The following is a 14,556-nucleotide window of genomic DNA, read 5'->3' on the forward strand; positions in this document are numbered from 1 at the left end:
AAAGCGGGGAGATGTCGTGCTCTGCAACCACCGAGTCCACCATTGCTCCGGGAGATGCGGACTACGACTTTGCCGTCTCATTACAAGATGTCGTGGACAAGTGCGTCATCCATCGTCGCCCCCCTGCCGCTCCTTTACCTCATCTCAGCTGCCATGCTAGGATTGATTGGTCGGACGTCAAGCGCAGGGAGCTTGGTGTCGTGTTCGACAACTTGCGAGTCGTTGGCCTTGGTACATCGGCAGCTCAACAGCCCACCATGGGTTCGATCCTGAATCCTGTCAACTGGCTCTCTGGGATACAGCACATCCGACATCCAGCCACCCGGGACATCGTCAATGGTTTCGAGGGGGTCGTCAAGCCGGGAGAGATGCTGCGTAAGGCTATTGCACGTGCTGCTCAGCACTCAGCCGGGTCATGCTGACCGTCTCGTAGTGGTTCTAGGGCGCCCGGGCGCTGGGTGCAGCACGCTGCTGCGTACTCTCGCCAATCAACGCGCAGACTTCCATGCCGTCCTGGGAGACGTGCACTACGACTCGTTGACGCCACTTGACATTTGGAGCCACTGCCGCGGAGATGTGCAATACTGTCCTGAGGACGACGTGCACTTCCCGACGCTCACGGTCGAGCAGACCCTGGCGTTCGCGGCACTCACACGCACGCCGAATGCGCCAAGAGAGTCGATGTCCAGGGAGAAGAACGTGCAGGTGATGACCGATGTGCTCAAGTCTGTCTTTGGCCTGCGGCACGTGAAGGACACCCTGGTGGGCGACGCCTCCATCCGAGGAGTCTCCGGCGGCGAGAAAAAGCGTGTCTCGATCAGCGAGACCCTTGCAACTCGGGGTCTCTTGACGTGCTGGGACAAGTGCGTTGCGCTATCCTGTCTGGTATCTAATTTAGTCTTCCAATGCTGATCGTCGCTCATCTCTATAGCTCCACGCGTGGGCTCGAGTACGTCGCGTTCCCATCCCCTGTCTTGCTCGGAATCTGATCGTCCCCGCAGTTCCTCGACCGCGCTCGAGTTCGTCCGCGCGCTGCGGCGGATCACCGACCAGACGCGGCTGACGACCGTCGTGTCGATCTACCAGGCCGGCGAGCCGCTGTACGAGCTGTTCGACAAGGTCTGCGTCATATACGAGGGCCGGATGGCCTACTTCGGCCCGGCGAATCGCGCACGGCAGTATTTCGTCGACATGAGATACACGCCGGCGCACCGCCAAACCACCGCGGACTTCCTCGTTGCGGGTGAGTGGCTCCTCCGGCCCTGGCCTGCTGACACTGACATATACGTTGCGTATACGCAGTCACGGACCCCAACGGGCGCACGCCACGCCCCGACTCTATGCTCTCTGTGCCACGATCGGCGGCCGAGTTCGCGGAGTATTTCCGCCACTCGGAGTTTGCGGCCCTGAACCGTGCGGACATGGCTGCGTACCGCACGGCGTGCGTCGGCAAGCCCGAGCGCGCGCGTGCGTACCTGGACAGCGTGCGTGCGGAGCACGTCGGCACCACGAGCTCGGGCAGTCCCTATCTGCTCTCGATCCCTGCGCAGGTGAAGACGCTCATGGTCCGTCGAGTGCAGATCATGCGCGGCAACATGACTGCGGTGTTCATTGAGCTTGCGTGCGTCCCGATGCCTGAGACAGAGAATCAGGCCACATACTGACAACGTGCCCTGCAGGTCGTTCATCATCCTCGCGCTGATTGTCGGGACGATCTACCTGCGCATGCGGATGAACACCAGCACGTTCTTCTCGCGCGCGAGTGTGATCTTCTTGTATGTCCAGACATTTGGATCTTGCGTTCGAGTCGCTGACTGGATCTCGCAGCGCGTACGTCTGGTCTGGGCTGTCCACCATGGCTGAGATCCCCACCCTGTTTGCACAACGGGCCATTATCCTGCGGCAATACAAGGCGTCGATGTACCACCCCTTTGTCGAGGCGCTCTCCCTTACGCTGGTAGATATACCCATAACACTCGCTACGATGATGCTCTTCTCGGTAATATTGTACTTCCTTTCCGGCCTCCAAGAATCAGCGGGACAGTTTTTGTGAGCCGTTATTGCATAAAGTCTATGCGCCACTGCCCACTGACATCTCGCCACAGCATTTTCATGCTTTTTGTTTGCCTTATGACTATCACGTTGAAAGCGTTCTTCCGGACTATCACGGCTGCATTCACGGACCCTGCGCCAGCGACTGCGGCCGCTGGTATATTCATGCTTTTCTTGGTACTGTACACAGGCTACCCTATTCCTCTGCCCTCGATGATCCGCGCGCTGCGGTGGATCACGTACATCAACGTGGGTGGCCCATCTCGCCGCTGACCATGCTATATCCTGCTGACGTTCCCTGTGCAGCCGCTGAAGTACGGGTTTGAAGCGCTCATGGTAAACGAGTTCTCGACGATTGAGGCGGAGTGCGAGGAGCTCGTGCCCTCAGGTCTGGGCTACGAGAACATCGCCCTGGCGCATCAGGGCTGTGCTGTGGTGGGCTCGACCCCGGGCTCTGCCACTGTCTCGGGCACAGCGTATGTGGAGCTGGCCTACGGTTTCGCGTACCGCCACCTGTGGCCGGTAAGTGTCGGCTACCTACTGTGAGATGCAGCACATGATGCATCATCTGTTGCAGAACTTCGGTATCCTGTGCATGTTCTGTATCATCTTCATCGTGAGCCTTGTCTTCCTGACGGAAATCAACACCGGCACGAGCGAAGAGTCGTCGGTCGTCCTCTACAAGCAGGGGACGGCGCCGGAGGACATCCGGCGCGCTTCTTCGGGCGACGATGTTGAGAAGGCGGGGACGTACGAGGCCAAGTCTCCGTCTCCGACGGTCAGCGAGATGAAGAAGCCGCGCGAGCCATACGTGGACGGCGTTGTCAAGGGGAATGTGTTCTCCTGGCACAGCCTGTGCTACTCGGTCCCCGTCGCGACTGGATATCGACAGCTCCTGGACAACGTCTCTGGGTACGTCGCGCCTGGCAAGCTGACCGCGCTGATGGGCGAGTCCGGTGCTGGCAAGGTGCGATCGACATAGATGGTGGTTAGCTGTGGGATGACTGATGTCCCCTCCCCTCGTAGACAACGTTGCTGAACGTGCTGTCAAGTCGTGTCGCCCAGGGTGCTGTGAGCGGGGACCGTTTTATGAACGGCCAGAACCTGCCATTGGACTTCCAGGCGCAAACGTAAGCACGGGTAACCAATCGTCTGGATAGAGTCCAACTGAGTTTATCTCGTCAGTGGCTACTGTCAGCAGATGGACACACATGTGGCATCCGCGACCGTCCGCGAAGCCCTTCTCTTCTCTGCCAAGCTGCGCCAGCCTCAGTCGGTTCCTCTGGCCGAGAAGGAAGCCTAGTGAGTGCCCGCGCTATTTGACTGATCGGGTTGTTAAGTCGGACTCATTCCCCGCAGTGTTGAGAAGTGCTTACAGATGTGTGGTCTCGAGGCGTATGCCGATGCTATCGTGGGCACACTCGGCGTAGAACAGCGTAAACGCACCACAGTGGGCGTGGAGCTTGTCGCGAAGGTACGTTAATGCTAACGTATGGCCTGGTCTTCGTATTGACTTTGGTCTCCAAGCCATCCCTCATCTTCCTCGATGAGCCAACGTCTGGGCTTGACTCGCAGAGCGCCTGGGCGATTGTGAGCTTCCTCCGAAAGCTTGCCGACAGCGGACAGTCCATCGTGTGCACGTGAGTAGATGTGAATTCTCTTCAATCTATGAGTCGAATAACATGCATTCATTTTTTTTCAGCATCCACCAGCCTTCTGCTGAACTGTTCCAGGTCTTTGACAAGCTCCTTCTCCTCCGCAAGGGCGGCCAGACTGTATATTTCGGCGATCTCGGCCCGCAGTCTTCCACCGTCATCAACTACTTCGAGAGGAACGGCGCACGACCATGCGAAAACACTGAGAACCCGTGAGCTCGGGTCGTGTGGCTTCTACCGCGTAGCGTGCTGACAGTACATGACAGTGCGGAGTTCATGCTCGATGTCGTCGGTGCAGGCGCGACGGCGACGTCGGAGATTGACTGGAGTGATGCTTGGAAGCAGTCGCGCGAGGCAATGGAGCTGCAGAATGAGCTCGACATGATCTACGCACAGGGGCGTTCGCTACCACCCGTCAAAGAAGCGTTTCAGACCGAGTTCGCGACGTCGTGGTGGTACCAGCTGACTACACTGTTCCAGCGGGATGCACGCAGTCTCTGGCGCGATCCGACATACCTCATCGCAAAAATGGCGGTCAACATTCTGTGCGCGCTGATCATCGGCTTCACGTACTTCAAGTCGAAGAACACCGTGCAGGGGACCCAAAACCAGCTCTTCGTAAGTCGCGTCCTCATCGCTGCATCCACGTTGCTGTGTGCTGACCGATCGCCTAGTCCATCTACATCTCGACGTTCCTCGCTGCACCGCTTGTCGAGCAACTGCAAGTGCCCTTCCTCGACATGCGCAGCATTTATGAGATCCGTGAACGGCACAGTCGTATGTACCGTTGGTCTGCGCTCATCACGTCGCAGCTACTGGTTGAGATTCCATGGAACATCCTTGGCTCTACACTGTTTTTTGTCTGTTGGTACTGGACGGCTGGATTCCCTACACATCGCGCGGGATACACGTACTTGCTATTCGGCATCATCTATCCTCTCTACTACACGTCATTCGGCCAGGTATGATTGACCTACAGTGCGGCAAGTCTCTGTTTGCTAATTGTGAGTTCGTTCCAGGCAACCGCGGCAATGGCATCCAACGCAGAAATCGCAGCGCTGATTTTCAACGCGCTATTCGCCATCATGATTGTCTTGTACGTGTGTTCACGTTTCCTTATTGAACGCGCTTTAATACTATTTGTTGTAGCGACGGTGTCCTGCAACCATTCCGCGAGCTAGGCAAGTGGACATGGATGAACCGTGTATCACCATCCACGTACTTCGTTGAGGGATTCCTAGGTCAAGGTGCGTCTCGCTGCTCACGATCAGAGCCGCAATCTCCAAATCTGACACATCTTTATCACTAGCTGTTGGCAGGTCGGAGATTAAATGCTCGTCTGTGGAGTTCGTCAAGATCAACCCGCCTTCGGGGGAAACATGCATGCAGTACTTGTCACAATACATCACGCTCAACGGTGGGTATCTGTCAAATCCCAACGCCACCAACATGTGCGAGTACTGCCAATATCGCACCACCGACGAGTTCCTCAAGGGCCGGAATATCTACTACTCGAATCATTGGAAGAACCTGATCATCTTCCTCGGGTTCACCGTTTTCAACGTGAGTGTGACTAACCGAATGTGGTTCCCTGGCATTGTTGACTAAGCACGAATTATCAGGTCGTTGCGATCTATGTTTTGACTTATTTCTGTCGGGTACGGTCAGGCTCCCTGACAGAGGGACTGCGGCGGCTTGTCTTGGCGCGTTGGCGAAAGCTGCCCAATCGCCTATGACTTATTTATTGTTCTCATAAATTGTGTGGACGGCCAGGAATTACCCAATACAGTGGTATCGAGCAATTGTACAACACTAGCATTGCACTGTTTCAGTATAATCTCTTTTAAATGTATCATCCCGTAATGCTTCGCGTTTGGTCATGTTCGCATGCGCGAACAATTGGCCAGTCGCGATGATCATGAAAGATCGGAAGGTTGCCGCTGACAGCTCTCAATCAATACATATGCGGGTATTCGTAGAGTACTAAGTACCATACAGGTCCAGGTTATATAGACACATCATTCCAGGCATCCTCATCCTCATTCGCGTGAGCTGCCTTCCCAGTGTCCTTGATATCCCGCTGCTTCGGTTGTGCTCCTGCCGCTCCCTTGAAACCTTGGGTCAGCAGACCCGCGCCACTGGTCGTCAAAGCCACATCACCCACCGCCGTGCCCACATTACCCGCGCTGGAACCCGTGTTGTCAAGGACTTTCCGCGCCTGGGTTCCGTATGTATTCTCCACGCGCTTCCCTGCGGCATCGGCGAGCGCGCCGCCCACTTCCGCGGAGCCAGCGTCGTAGCCGTCTGCCATGCTGTCGTGAGCATTCGAGAGCGAGTTCAGCGTTTGCGATGCAGGCGTTGTAGTGGTGACGAGGTGCTCTGTAACCCAGGTACCTGCCTGCCCGGCAACGGTGCCAACGGCGATCGACATGCGGCGGGCGGCGGAGGCAAGCGACTTGGAGCCATTTGCGTCACTGTCTGAGGCCGTGTGAATTGCCGTGGGGACCTCGACGGGAGACTCCGTCAGCGCATTCTCTGATAAGTGGCTGGTAGCAGGTAAGTTCTTTGTGGGGCCCTGAAGATGAGTTGACTACCACTGCTTACCTCTCCGTCGAACCCCTGACCCGTTGTGCGAGTTTGGCGGACTCTTCCCGCATGCTCATGCCGATCTCGTCAGCGGCAGCCTCGATACCCTCCTTCAGCAATCCGTGGTGGATGAGGGCCTGCTCAAACTTGGTCTGAAGCTTCTCAAAGGGAGAGTCGACTACGGTTACGCCCTCTGGTAGGAGAATTTTGACATATCTACATGACGCTCAGCCATTAGCAGGCAACAGCAGAATCAGTACAAGCACAACTCGCCCTCCCACTTCGCCACCGATTTCAGGTACAAACACATAAGCCCTCATGTCGTCCGCCAGAGTGCCAAACATGGTCGTCTTGAATAGTGGGAATGCTGCTTTGCCGATAGTCAGAGTCAGTACCGGCGCATGATAGCTTGAACTGCGCGTAGGAGACGAGGGTGCGACAACATGTGCCGACTCAGTTAGAATCAGCGTGAGATCTCCCCGTCCAAGCTCCGCATTGGAGTCGCCGAGGACGTGGGTTGCCACGACATCCGGTATGGAGACCAAGAAGTTGGGCAGTGCTCCATTCACCGAAGACATAGTAATGAGATGAGAAGGTCGCAGGTTGGTGGGTGTTAACAGCAAGGAATGGTTGAGTTGAACGGAGGAATGCAAGTCTGGGATTGGATCCACTACTGCCTGGCGGTGGCGTCATTAGAACCTAACCCCAGAATATGGTTACACGGGCACACAAGCAATATAAATACCGTCATTAGCACGGTTGTATCTCCTGGCAATTAATGTACAAATGATGTCTACTCAAACAGATCGTGTCGGCTCGAGCATGTAGCAGATGTCAGATGGATCACTTACATCTCATCACCTCGTGCTATGGCCAGACAATGGCTCGTCCGCCTCATAAAGTGTATACGTCGACATCACTCATATCGCCTTCAGCAAACGCCATTGACTGGGTATAAGTGACGATTCAATGTTGGTAAACATACGCCTCGTGAGCCAACGCGCTCACCTTCATACCCACAATCCTTTCGTCATCGATCATGAAACCCGAGTATTCAAAGTCTCCCGTACGGACCAACAGAGCGTAAGGCAGATATGTCACAACGTCATTCTGGAATATGAGACCCGAGGAGATCTTCGACGGCTCTGTCACGAGCTGGTATGAACCCGTCGTCCCTCCCGCAGGACAGATGTTCCCTCCGACAGGGCGAATCGGAACAGGGTCGTCTACACGTTGAGGGTGAACATTGAAGTCGAGTACTTGTAACGTGCAGTGGGGGATGACTGAGGCTGTCGACAAGGACGGTGGTAGCGCAACCCGCTGGCCATGTACATATCTACTCGGAAGAACATCAGTCTTGTCCTTCACCAGCTTCTATTACACGCGGAACGCACCGGAGCCACTGGAATTGATGAATATGCTGTATGAACCTGGTATTTGCTGGGCCCCATGCGTCCCACGGGATTTGAGATGCAAACATGGTGTCGAGATCGGAAGCGCGCTCAACAGGAGCAGCATTGGATTGTCCTTTAGCAGGAATGAAGGACAGCAAGAACCGGTGGTGTACGAAAAGGTGATAGCGCGGGCCATGATCGTCATACACGAGGGCCATGAGATGCACGCGCGCGGTGCGGTCAGCCTCAAACGGCTTCCCTGGCATGGGTTTGTGTATGTACGGCCCCGAATGGGTAGCAAAGCTATGAGGTCCTTTGCCATCCTTCACTGGGGGAAGGCACAGTGTTTTAACATGACGCGCTCGGCAGCCATGATCGGACTGCCGTCCGTCAAAAGCATATAGGTGTATTGAACCTGGTCCATGCATGGACGTGATCATGAATGCGCGGTTAGAGAGGAACCCGAAGTCCCACACATTAAGCGGAAGCTGGAGCCCTGCGAGGTTCTGGCGAATATAAGCACGTGTATATGGTTCTGAACACCGGGAGGAAACTTACAATTAGCAGCTCAGCATGGTGCCAGTTCCAGATGAAGAGCGCCGGGCCATGTACCCAGCAGAACATGCCCACGACGTCGTCCACTATCTGGATGAAGCAATTCGAGTGGATCCATGAAATAGGCACGGAAAACCCAGCCTGCTTGGCCAAGGGGTGGGGTGCGTTAGTACTAATTGTCCGCAGATGGAGTTTGATCGCGAAGTCTGCCGGGTTACTGCTGAGTGTCATGTCAGAACTGCTCACCCTGCGAGATGTAACGGGAGCACTCCAAGCTTAAATGCTTACCTGTCGTCTCTGGATACGATGACGATCAGATCTTGAGACGGATCAATAGCGAAGTCTCGAGTAGGCACGCCTAAATCTTCTCGGATGAGACTTCGAGCAGGCTGCGTGCGAGAAGGAAGCCATGTCGCATTGAGGTGATACGAGCCTCCCATGTGCAGACCGCCCATGGTCTTGGCAAACACGCCCCCGACAAGCTCATAAGCCTGGCATGCCCCTGGCATGGTCACTGGGATCTTCTCAATCCAGTCAAGCTCGCGCCATCGCCGGCGGCGATCAAGCAGAAGGGCGAGGCGGTCGGCGGTGTTCATAGGGACTGAAGGAACGTCTACCATGCCGTCTGCTGCGAGCTCGATGATATATCGCAGCTCGAGCGATTCTTTGACGACAGCACGGAGCGATTTGCATACCTGGGAAGCCGATAACTTGTTCAATGTGCTGTGGCAGACCAAGACTTGTGTGGCTTACTGCAGAGCACGACAACAGATCCTGACACCCAAGGTACGAGAGAATCTCCACCGCAACCTCAACCGGGAGACCAAGTAGCTGAGGAGGGGTCATGGTGGAGGGAAACATGGCAGGACGGTCGTCCGATGTCGGCTCGGAACATGAAGGCTGGCGAGTGAGAGGCAAATACTTTGTGCGGGAAAACAACAGTGATATAAAGTAATGTAAGCAGCGCGTAAGTAACGATTCTACTTATTCTATCACGCGCCAGTAAGGAAGTCCCGAATGTGATATAGACTCGATAAGAGAGGAGCGTAATCGGGGACTGAATTATAACAATGCACCGTTTCATTTGAATAGACCCTCGTGTATACTGCCTACCGTCATTTCAACCGAAGCTCTTCTTACTACCACCAACATAAGTACTCCAAGCCTAACGATTCAGGTAATGCTATACTTCTGCTGAATTACTAGGTCATAATCGTGTTCCTCTCTGGTCTGCGCGTGGTCATGTTGTCAAAAGGTCTGGCGCTGCTGGCATGGGTTTTCTTCGTACATCTCGCTGGAATCTACTTGTACACACGGGGCTTCCTCCTTACTCGTCTTTCGCTCTCGGACACTACATCGTGCGACGACGGCTCATGCACACTGAAAGCTACTCACAGAAGAGCCGTCCTACTCGTTATTGACGCGCTGCGCTTCGACTTCGTCACTCCCGACTCGCCTTCGCCGCCTTCGCCGCACCACCATGGTGTCCTGACCTTGCCGCAAGAGCTCACTGCGATGCAGCCAGCGCAGTCCTTCCTGTTTGACTCGTTTGCGGATCCGCCAACCACCACTTTGCAGCGAATCAAAGGAATTACGACCGGCTCGCTACCCACATTTATTGACATGGGTTCCAACTTTGGTGGCGCGTCCGTAGTCGAGGACTCCCTTATTAGCCAGCTTCGCAGCGCGGGCAAGAGTGTACGTGTGCATCCTCTTACTGTCGTGTGCACGTCTTACAACAGTGCAGCGATAGATAGCGTTCATGGGCGACGACACGTGGACGACCGTGTTTTCCGACGCGTTTGCATCCGACATGTGCTTTCCTTATGACTCATTTAACGTCGAAGACCTGCACACCGTCGACGAAGGTGTGATACGGCATCTTTTCCCGCTCATGAACAATGCCTCTGCTCCATGGGACGTCATAATCGGGCATTTCCTCGGTGTTGACCATGTCGGACACCGCGTGGGTCCTGACCACCTAAAAATGCGCGCAAAGCTCGCACAGATGGATGAGGTACTGCGACGCACGATCGAAGCGTTGGAGGAAGATACGCTGCTTGTGGTGCTCGGCGATCATGGAATGGACCGACGGGGGGACCACGGAGGAGACGGTGCGCTCGAGACGTCAGCGGCGTTGTGGGTGTACAGCAAGATTCCGCTTTCTTCTCGGCCGACCACATCCCCTGCGTCTCTCCTCCCCGCTCGCACGTTCCCTGGCGCTACAGTACCTCACCGGTATGTACAGCAGATCGACCTTGTTCCCTCTCTTGCCCTCCTTTTGGGACTACCCATCCCGTATAACAACCTAGGGACGGTGATTCCTGAGCTCTTCTCACATGAGACTTTCGATCGAGCATTGGAATTGAACGCAGAGCAAGTGAAACGCTATCTCGACACGTACCGCGCGACTGCACACGGAGGAGAGCTCGATAATGCCTGGACCAAATTGCACTGGCATTGGACCTCCATCAAGACGGCGGAAGATCTTGAAGGACGCTGGGAGGCAATGGGGGCGTTTACGCGGACTGCACTTGATGCGTGCCGCATTCTGTGGGCGCAGTTTAACGTGACCCACATCGGTCTTGGACTCATACTGCAGGTCATGGGCATCATCGCGGGTTTCGCACTCTACCTGAAGTTCGGCGAGTTAAAAGACGACTGGGTTGATTGGGCAGGAAACGTCAAGCAGGGGTGTGTGCGCGGCATGGCAATCGGCGCCGTCTCTGGCCTCGTGTGCTCCGTACCGCTCAAGCACTTCGTCAAAGGCATTGATACGCTCGACTATGTCCTCTTTGCCGCCCCTTTGGTGTCTTCACTCTCGGTCATCAGATCATGCTGGCCAACGCGAGTTGAGTTCAAGTTGACATCCCTTCCCCTTCCTCTCATCCTGCACGCCCTCGCATTCGCCTCAAATTCGTTCACTATCTGGGAGGATCGCGTGATCACGTACCTCATTCTCTCGTCCATCGTGCCCGCCGCGCTCACCGGCTTCACAGCGCCCACAGCGCGCCTGCGTGCACGCATCCTGGGTTTCTCCGCGCTATTCGCGCTTTGCGTACGCCTGATGGCCGTAAGCACAGTCTGCCGCGAGGAGCAACACCCGTGCTGTCATGTCACATTCTTCGCGTCATCTTCGCTTCCTGTCCCGCCGCGCGCCGTCCTCGCGCTTGCACTGCCCACATCCCTTCTGTTGCCCTTCGTGATTCGGTGGTTCCTTCGCATCTCGAAATCCGACAATGGCATCGCCGCAATCGTTTTGACACTGCTCCTGCCTGTGGTGTTACTCCAGGGCTCCGCGCACTGGTTGCTCGAGTGGCTTGACACGGCGGAGGTCGTCGGATCCGAGTGGCGCTGGATTCTGCGCCCAGGGCGTACGCTGCTCGCGCAGTGTGCCATGGGTGCTATTGTCTTCTTCGGCATGGCGCTCTGGTGGCTCATACCGCTGTGCTTAGAAATCAGCACGAGTCAGGCAGGCAAGGACAATGTAGAGGAGACCGGCGCGGAGAAGGCTGTGCCGGAGAAGCCGAAGACGCAAGTAACAGTATTGGGCTTTGCGAACGCATTCGGCGCGTCCTACCTAGTGATGTGGTGCACCGTGCTGGGTCTTCTGTACACAGTCACCCAGTTGACGGGACAGCTGGTACTGGCGCTCGCGGCCATTGCGGTGCTCGCGTACATCGAAGTTGTGGACAGCGTCCGGGACGTCAAGGAGCTTGAAGCGGCTTTCGCGTCGTCTTCTCCGTCAGCGATCCTTGACGGCAGCGCACGCCGGACGCCGCAAGTCACTTTTGCGGAGGTGGTCCCGCTTGCTCTGCTCGCGCTGCACACCTTCCACGGAACAGGTCACCAGTCCACGATCCCGTCCATCCAATGGAAGGCCGCGTTCGTCCTCACGCCCACACTGAGCTATCCCTTCTCGCCGGCGCTGGTGATCCTGAACACGTTCGGTCCGCAGTTCCTCATTGCGCTCGCTGTGCCTCTCTTGGCCCTCTGGAACGTCGAGCCGCTCCCGCAGCCCGATGCGAGCGTAGGCGCCAGTGGCAGCGCCGTGCGTGCCGCGCTAGGCGCCATGTTATATTTCGCGGGGCTTCTGCTCGGGAGCGCAATCAGCTCGGCGTGGCTCCGGCGGCATCTGATGGTATGGAAGGTGTTCGCGCCGCGCTTCATGAGTGCCGCGGCTAGTTTGGTGGCGGTCGATGTGGCAGTGCTGCTCGGAGTGGGTGTCGGGGTGTGGAGGATTACCGGGCAGGTGACTAAGGTGTTTGGTGGTATGGGTCCACAACGGGAGACTTCCGAGCCCTCTAAAAGTGCATAGAATTGAATGTGTCCATGTAGAGTGTATTTACCGTTGGCGCTGTTTCAGGCGAATTGACCCTGAACGAGCAGACCAATTCGCGAGCCCGAGCGGCGCCTCCGGAGACCGGCGGCGCCTTCAGGAACTCCGGCCATTCCTCTTCCCTGTCTGCAATGCGAGAACAAAAGCGTCGGATCAGCCCTGGACAGGCAGTGACGGCGAGCCTCACCCTCGCCGCATTTCTGCCGCCAGGATAAGTTCGGCCCAGTGGTCTTCTTGATCCATCTGTCACCTGGCAGCACCACTCAACAATAGACCGCATTCAGGCATAATTATTTCACTCCAACTTCACGTCGTTCTTTCCATGCCTACAACAAACCTCCAACTCCCGCATCTCCTCTCGTTTTGCAAGGCCTTCGAGCTGCGAACCAGCCGCTATTGTCGCGACGTCAACGTAGCTTCCAAAAAATGGGCGCTACAGAGCGGCTTCATTGACGAAGACGAGCGTCGCAGAATCCCAGGCCTCCAACTAGCCCTTCTAGCGTCGCTGAGCAACCCTACGTGCGACATGGCACAGCTCTTGCTGGTCACCCAATTTCTAATTCTACACGTGCATTGGATCGACAAGACGCCGGAGTCGGGCGACGCAGCCTTCAACGAGTTCGTACGATCCATCGTATTGGTCCCGCATATGTTCTCACGCATCCACCCAGGATCTGGTCGAAGCTGGTACGGACAACAACAACCAGCTGGCACGCGAGGTTTCAGCATCACCTATCCGCGTTTCGTTCTGCTCGGGCCCTCGTCGTAGTGGACAACGAACATGCGGTCGTGCCAGACTTGGAGTCTTATGTTGCGCTCCGCCAAGATTCGGCTGGCGTAAAGATGCTCTTTGACCTGATCGAGTACGCTGAAGGCCTGCGTATACCTGACAAAGAATACTCGTTGCCAGTCCTCCGGCAGCTGAGGCACGGTGCATGCAACATCGTGGCGTGGCTAACCGTGAGTGCAACCTATGTTCGACGCTGTGAATGCATGAAGGCCACACTAATCGCGCGCGAAGGATATTGCCTCGTTCGCATATAAACACGCGCGAGGCGACAGCCATAACCTCGTTGTCGTGCTCATGGCGGAGCGACGCCTACCCATGCAGAGTGCGATGCACGCTGCCGGCACGCTTGTTAAGGAAACCGTGGATACCTTCCTCGCAAACGAGCGCCTACTGTCCGCGGAGCCTGTGAGCGCGGATGTACGACGCTACGTGCAGGGCCTACGCGATTGGATCGTCGGCACGACACACTGGCTCTACGAGACAAACCGGTTCTTCGGGGACAATGGCGACGACGTGCGCGATTTGGGCTGGGTCTTCTTGTCGAGCTGAGTCTGGTGGGATCGGATGCTGAGCGCAGGGAGGAAGTAATGGGACAATTGCCCTGTACAAAGTGCTTCGGGATTCGGAAGGAGGTGTCGTTGCTTTTGGACATTCGTTCGCTATTACCTATACTAGTATATTTGGAGTGGTCGACTACATATTATTACATTTGGACTCATACTGTGTTCTACTTTTTGAGGAATGCCCACAGAACTCTTTACAACCAGGGCAACCACATGTTCGATGATTGGTGCAGGAGAGCTAAGAGTTTCGGACCCCGTGTATTTGTGAATGTAATCATGGGTAAAGACGCCACATAACAGGAATAGAAAGATTATTAAGGCGCATGCTTGTTTCGCCGCCCGCCACAGCCAGCGGCGGTGGCGGTCGGGTACTCGTCCCGGGGACCACGTAGAGGTCTGCGCCAGGACGGACGAGGAGCGTCCGCCCTCCCCCGGGTTACGCACCTGATTTGGGAAGCGAGCCTTCAGCTCACTTGAACGTCTGGTGCGCGCTCTTGGTCTGAAACAACTGACAGTGGCACCGAGAGAAACCTTAAATAGGCTATAAGTTAGTGAGATAGATAGATATAAGTTAGTACGAATGAGACAAGGGATAAGTTAGGGATAAGTTAGTGACAGCTGA

At 55.9% G+C, this 14,556-nt stretch overlaps 4 protein-coding genes across 4 annotated transcripts; 3 read left to right on the plus strand and 1 right to left on the minus strand.

The window, feature by feature from the left end:
* Positions 1 to 11: 11 nt before the first annotated feature.
* Positions 12 to 5,443, plus strand: POSPLADRAFT_1141192 (hypothetical protein; the record flags this gene model as incomplete). The annotated part of the gene is made up of 21 exons (XM_024485268.1): positions 12 to 375; positions 434 to 863; positions 932 to 949; positions 1,002 to 1,243; positions 1,303 to 1,621; positions 1,680 to 1,775; positions 1,828 to 2,049; positions 2,106 to 2,301; positions 2,359 to 2,574; positions 2,630 to 3,019; positions 3,079 to 3,182; positions 3,238 to 3,354; positions 3,412 to 3,526; positions 3,580 to 3,692; positions 3,755 to 3,919; positions 3,974 to 4,325; positions 4,382 to 4,669; positions 4,727 to 4,803; positions 4,857 to 4,954; positions 5,017 to 5,270; positions 5,330 to 5,443. The coding sequence occupies 21 exons, from the start codon at positions 12 to 14 to the stop codon at positions 5,441 to 5,443; spliced, it is 4,290 nt and encodes a 1,429-aa protein (XP_024339541.1).
* A 269-nt stretch (positions 5,444 to 5,712) lies between these two features.
* On the minus strand, positions 5,713 to 9,088 carry POSPLADRAFT_1074218 (hypothetical protein; the record flags this gene model as incomplete). The annotated part of the gene is made up of 8 exons (XM_024482678.1): positions 5,713 to 6,253; positions 6,312 to 6,509; positions 6,600 to 6,970; positions 7,302 to 7,629; positions 7,688 to 8,193; positions 8,246 to 8,459; positions 8,531 to 8,937; positions 8,996 to 9,088. The coding sequence occupies 8 exons, from the start codon at positions 9,086 to 9,088 to the stop codon at positions 5,713 to 5,715; spliced, it is 2,658 nt and encodes an 885-aa protein (XP_024339542.1).
* A 396-nt stretch (positions 9,089 to 9,484) lies between these two features.
* Positions 9,485 to 12,560, plus strand: POSPLADRAFT_1142010 (hypothetical protein; the record flags this gene model as incomplete). Its single annotated transcript, XM_024485371.1, has 3 exons — positions 9,485 to 9,940; positions 9,996 to 11,729; positions 11,769 to 12,560. 3 exons carry the CDS (start codon positions 9,485 to 9,487, stop codon positions 12,558 to 12,560), a joined length of 2,982 nt encoding a protein of 993 aa, XP_024339543.1.
* A 343-nt stretch (positions 12,561 to 12,903) lies between these two features.
* Positions 12,904 to 13,920, plus strand: POSPLADRAFT_1056116 (hypothetical protein; the record flags this gene model as incomplete). Its single annotated transcript, XM_024480738.1, has 3 exons — positions 12,904 to 13,199; positions 13,253 to 13,541; positions 13,603 to 13,920. 3 exons carry the CDS (start codon positions 12,904 to 12,906, stop codon positions 13,918 to 13,920), a joined length of 903 nt encoding a protein of 300 aa, XP_024339544.1.
* Between the last annotated feature and the right edge of the window lie 636 nt (positions 13,921 to 14,556).

Source organism: Postia placenta (genome assembly GCF_002117355.1).
Source record: "Postia placenta MAD-698-R-SB12 unplaced genomic scaffold POSPLAscaffold_6, whole genome shotgun sequence".
NCBI lineage: Eukaryota > Fungi > Basidiomycota > Agaricomycetes > Polyporales > Adustoporiaceae > Rhodonia > Rhodonia placenta.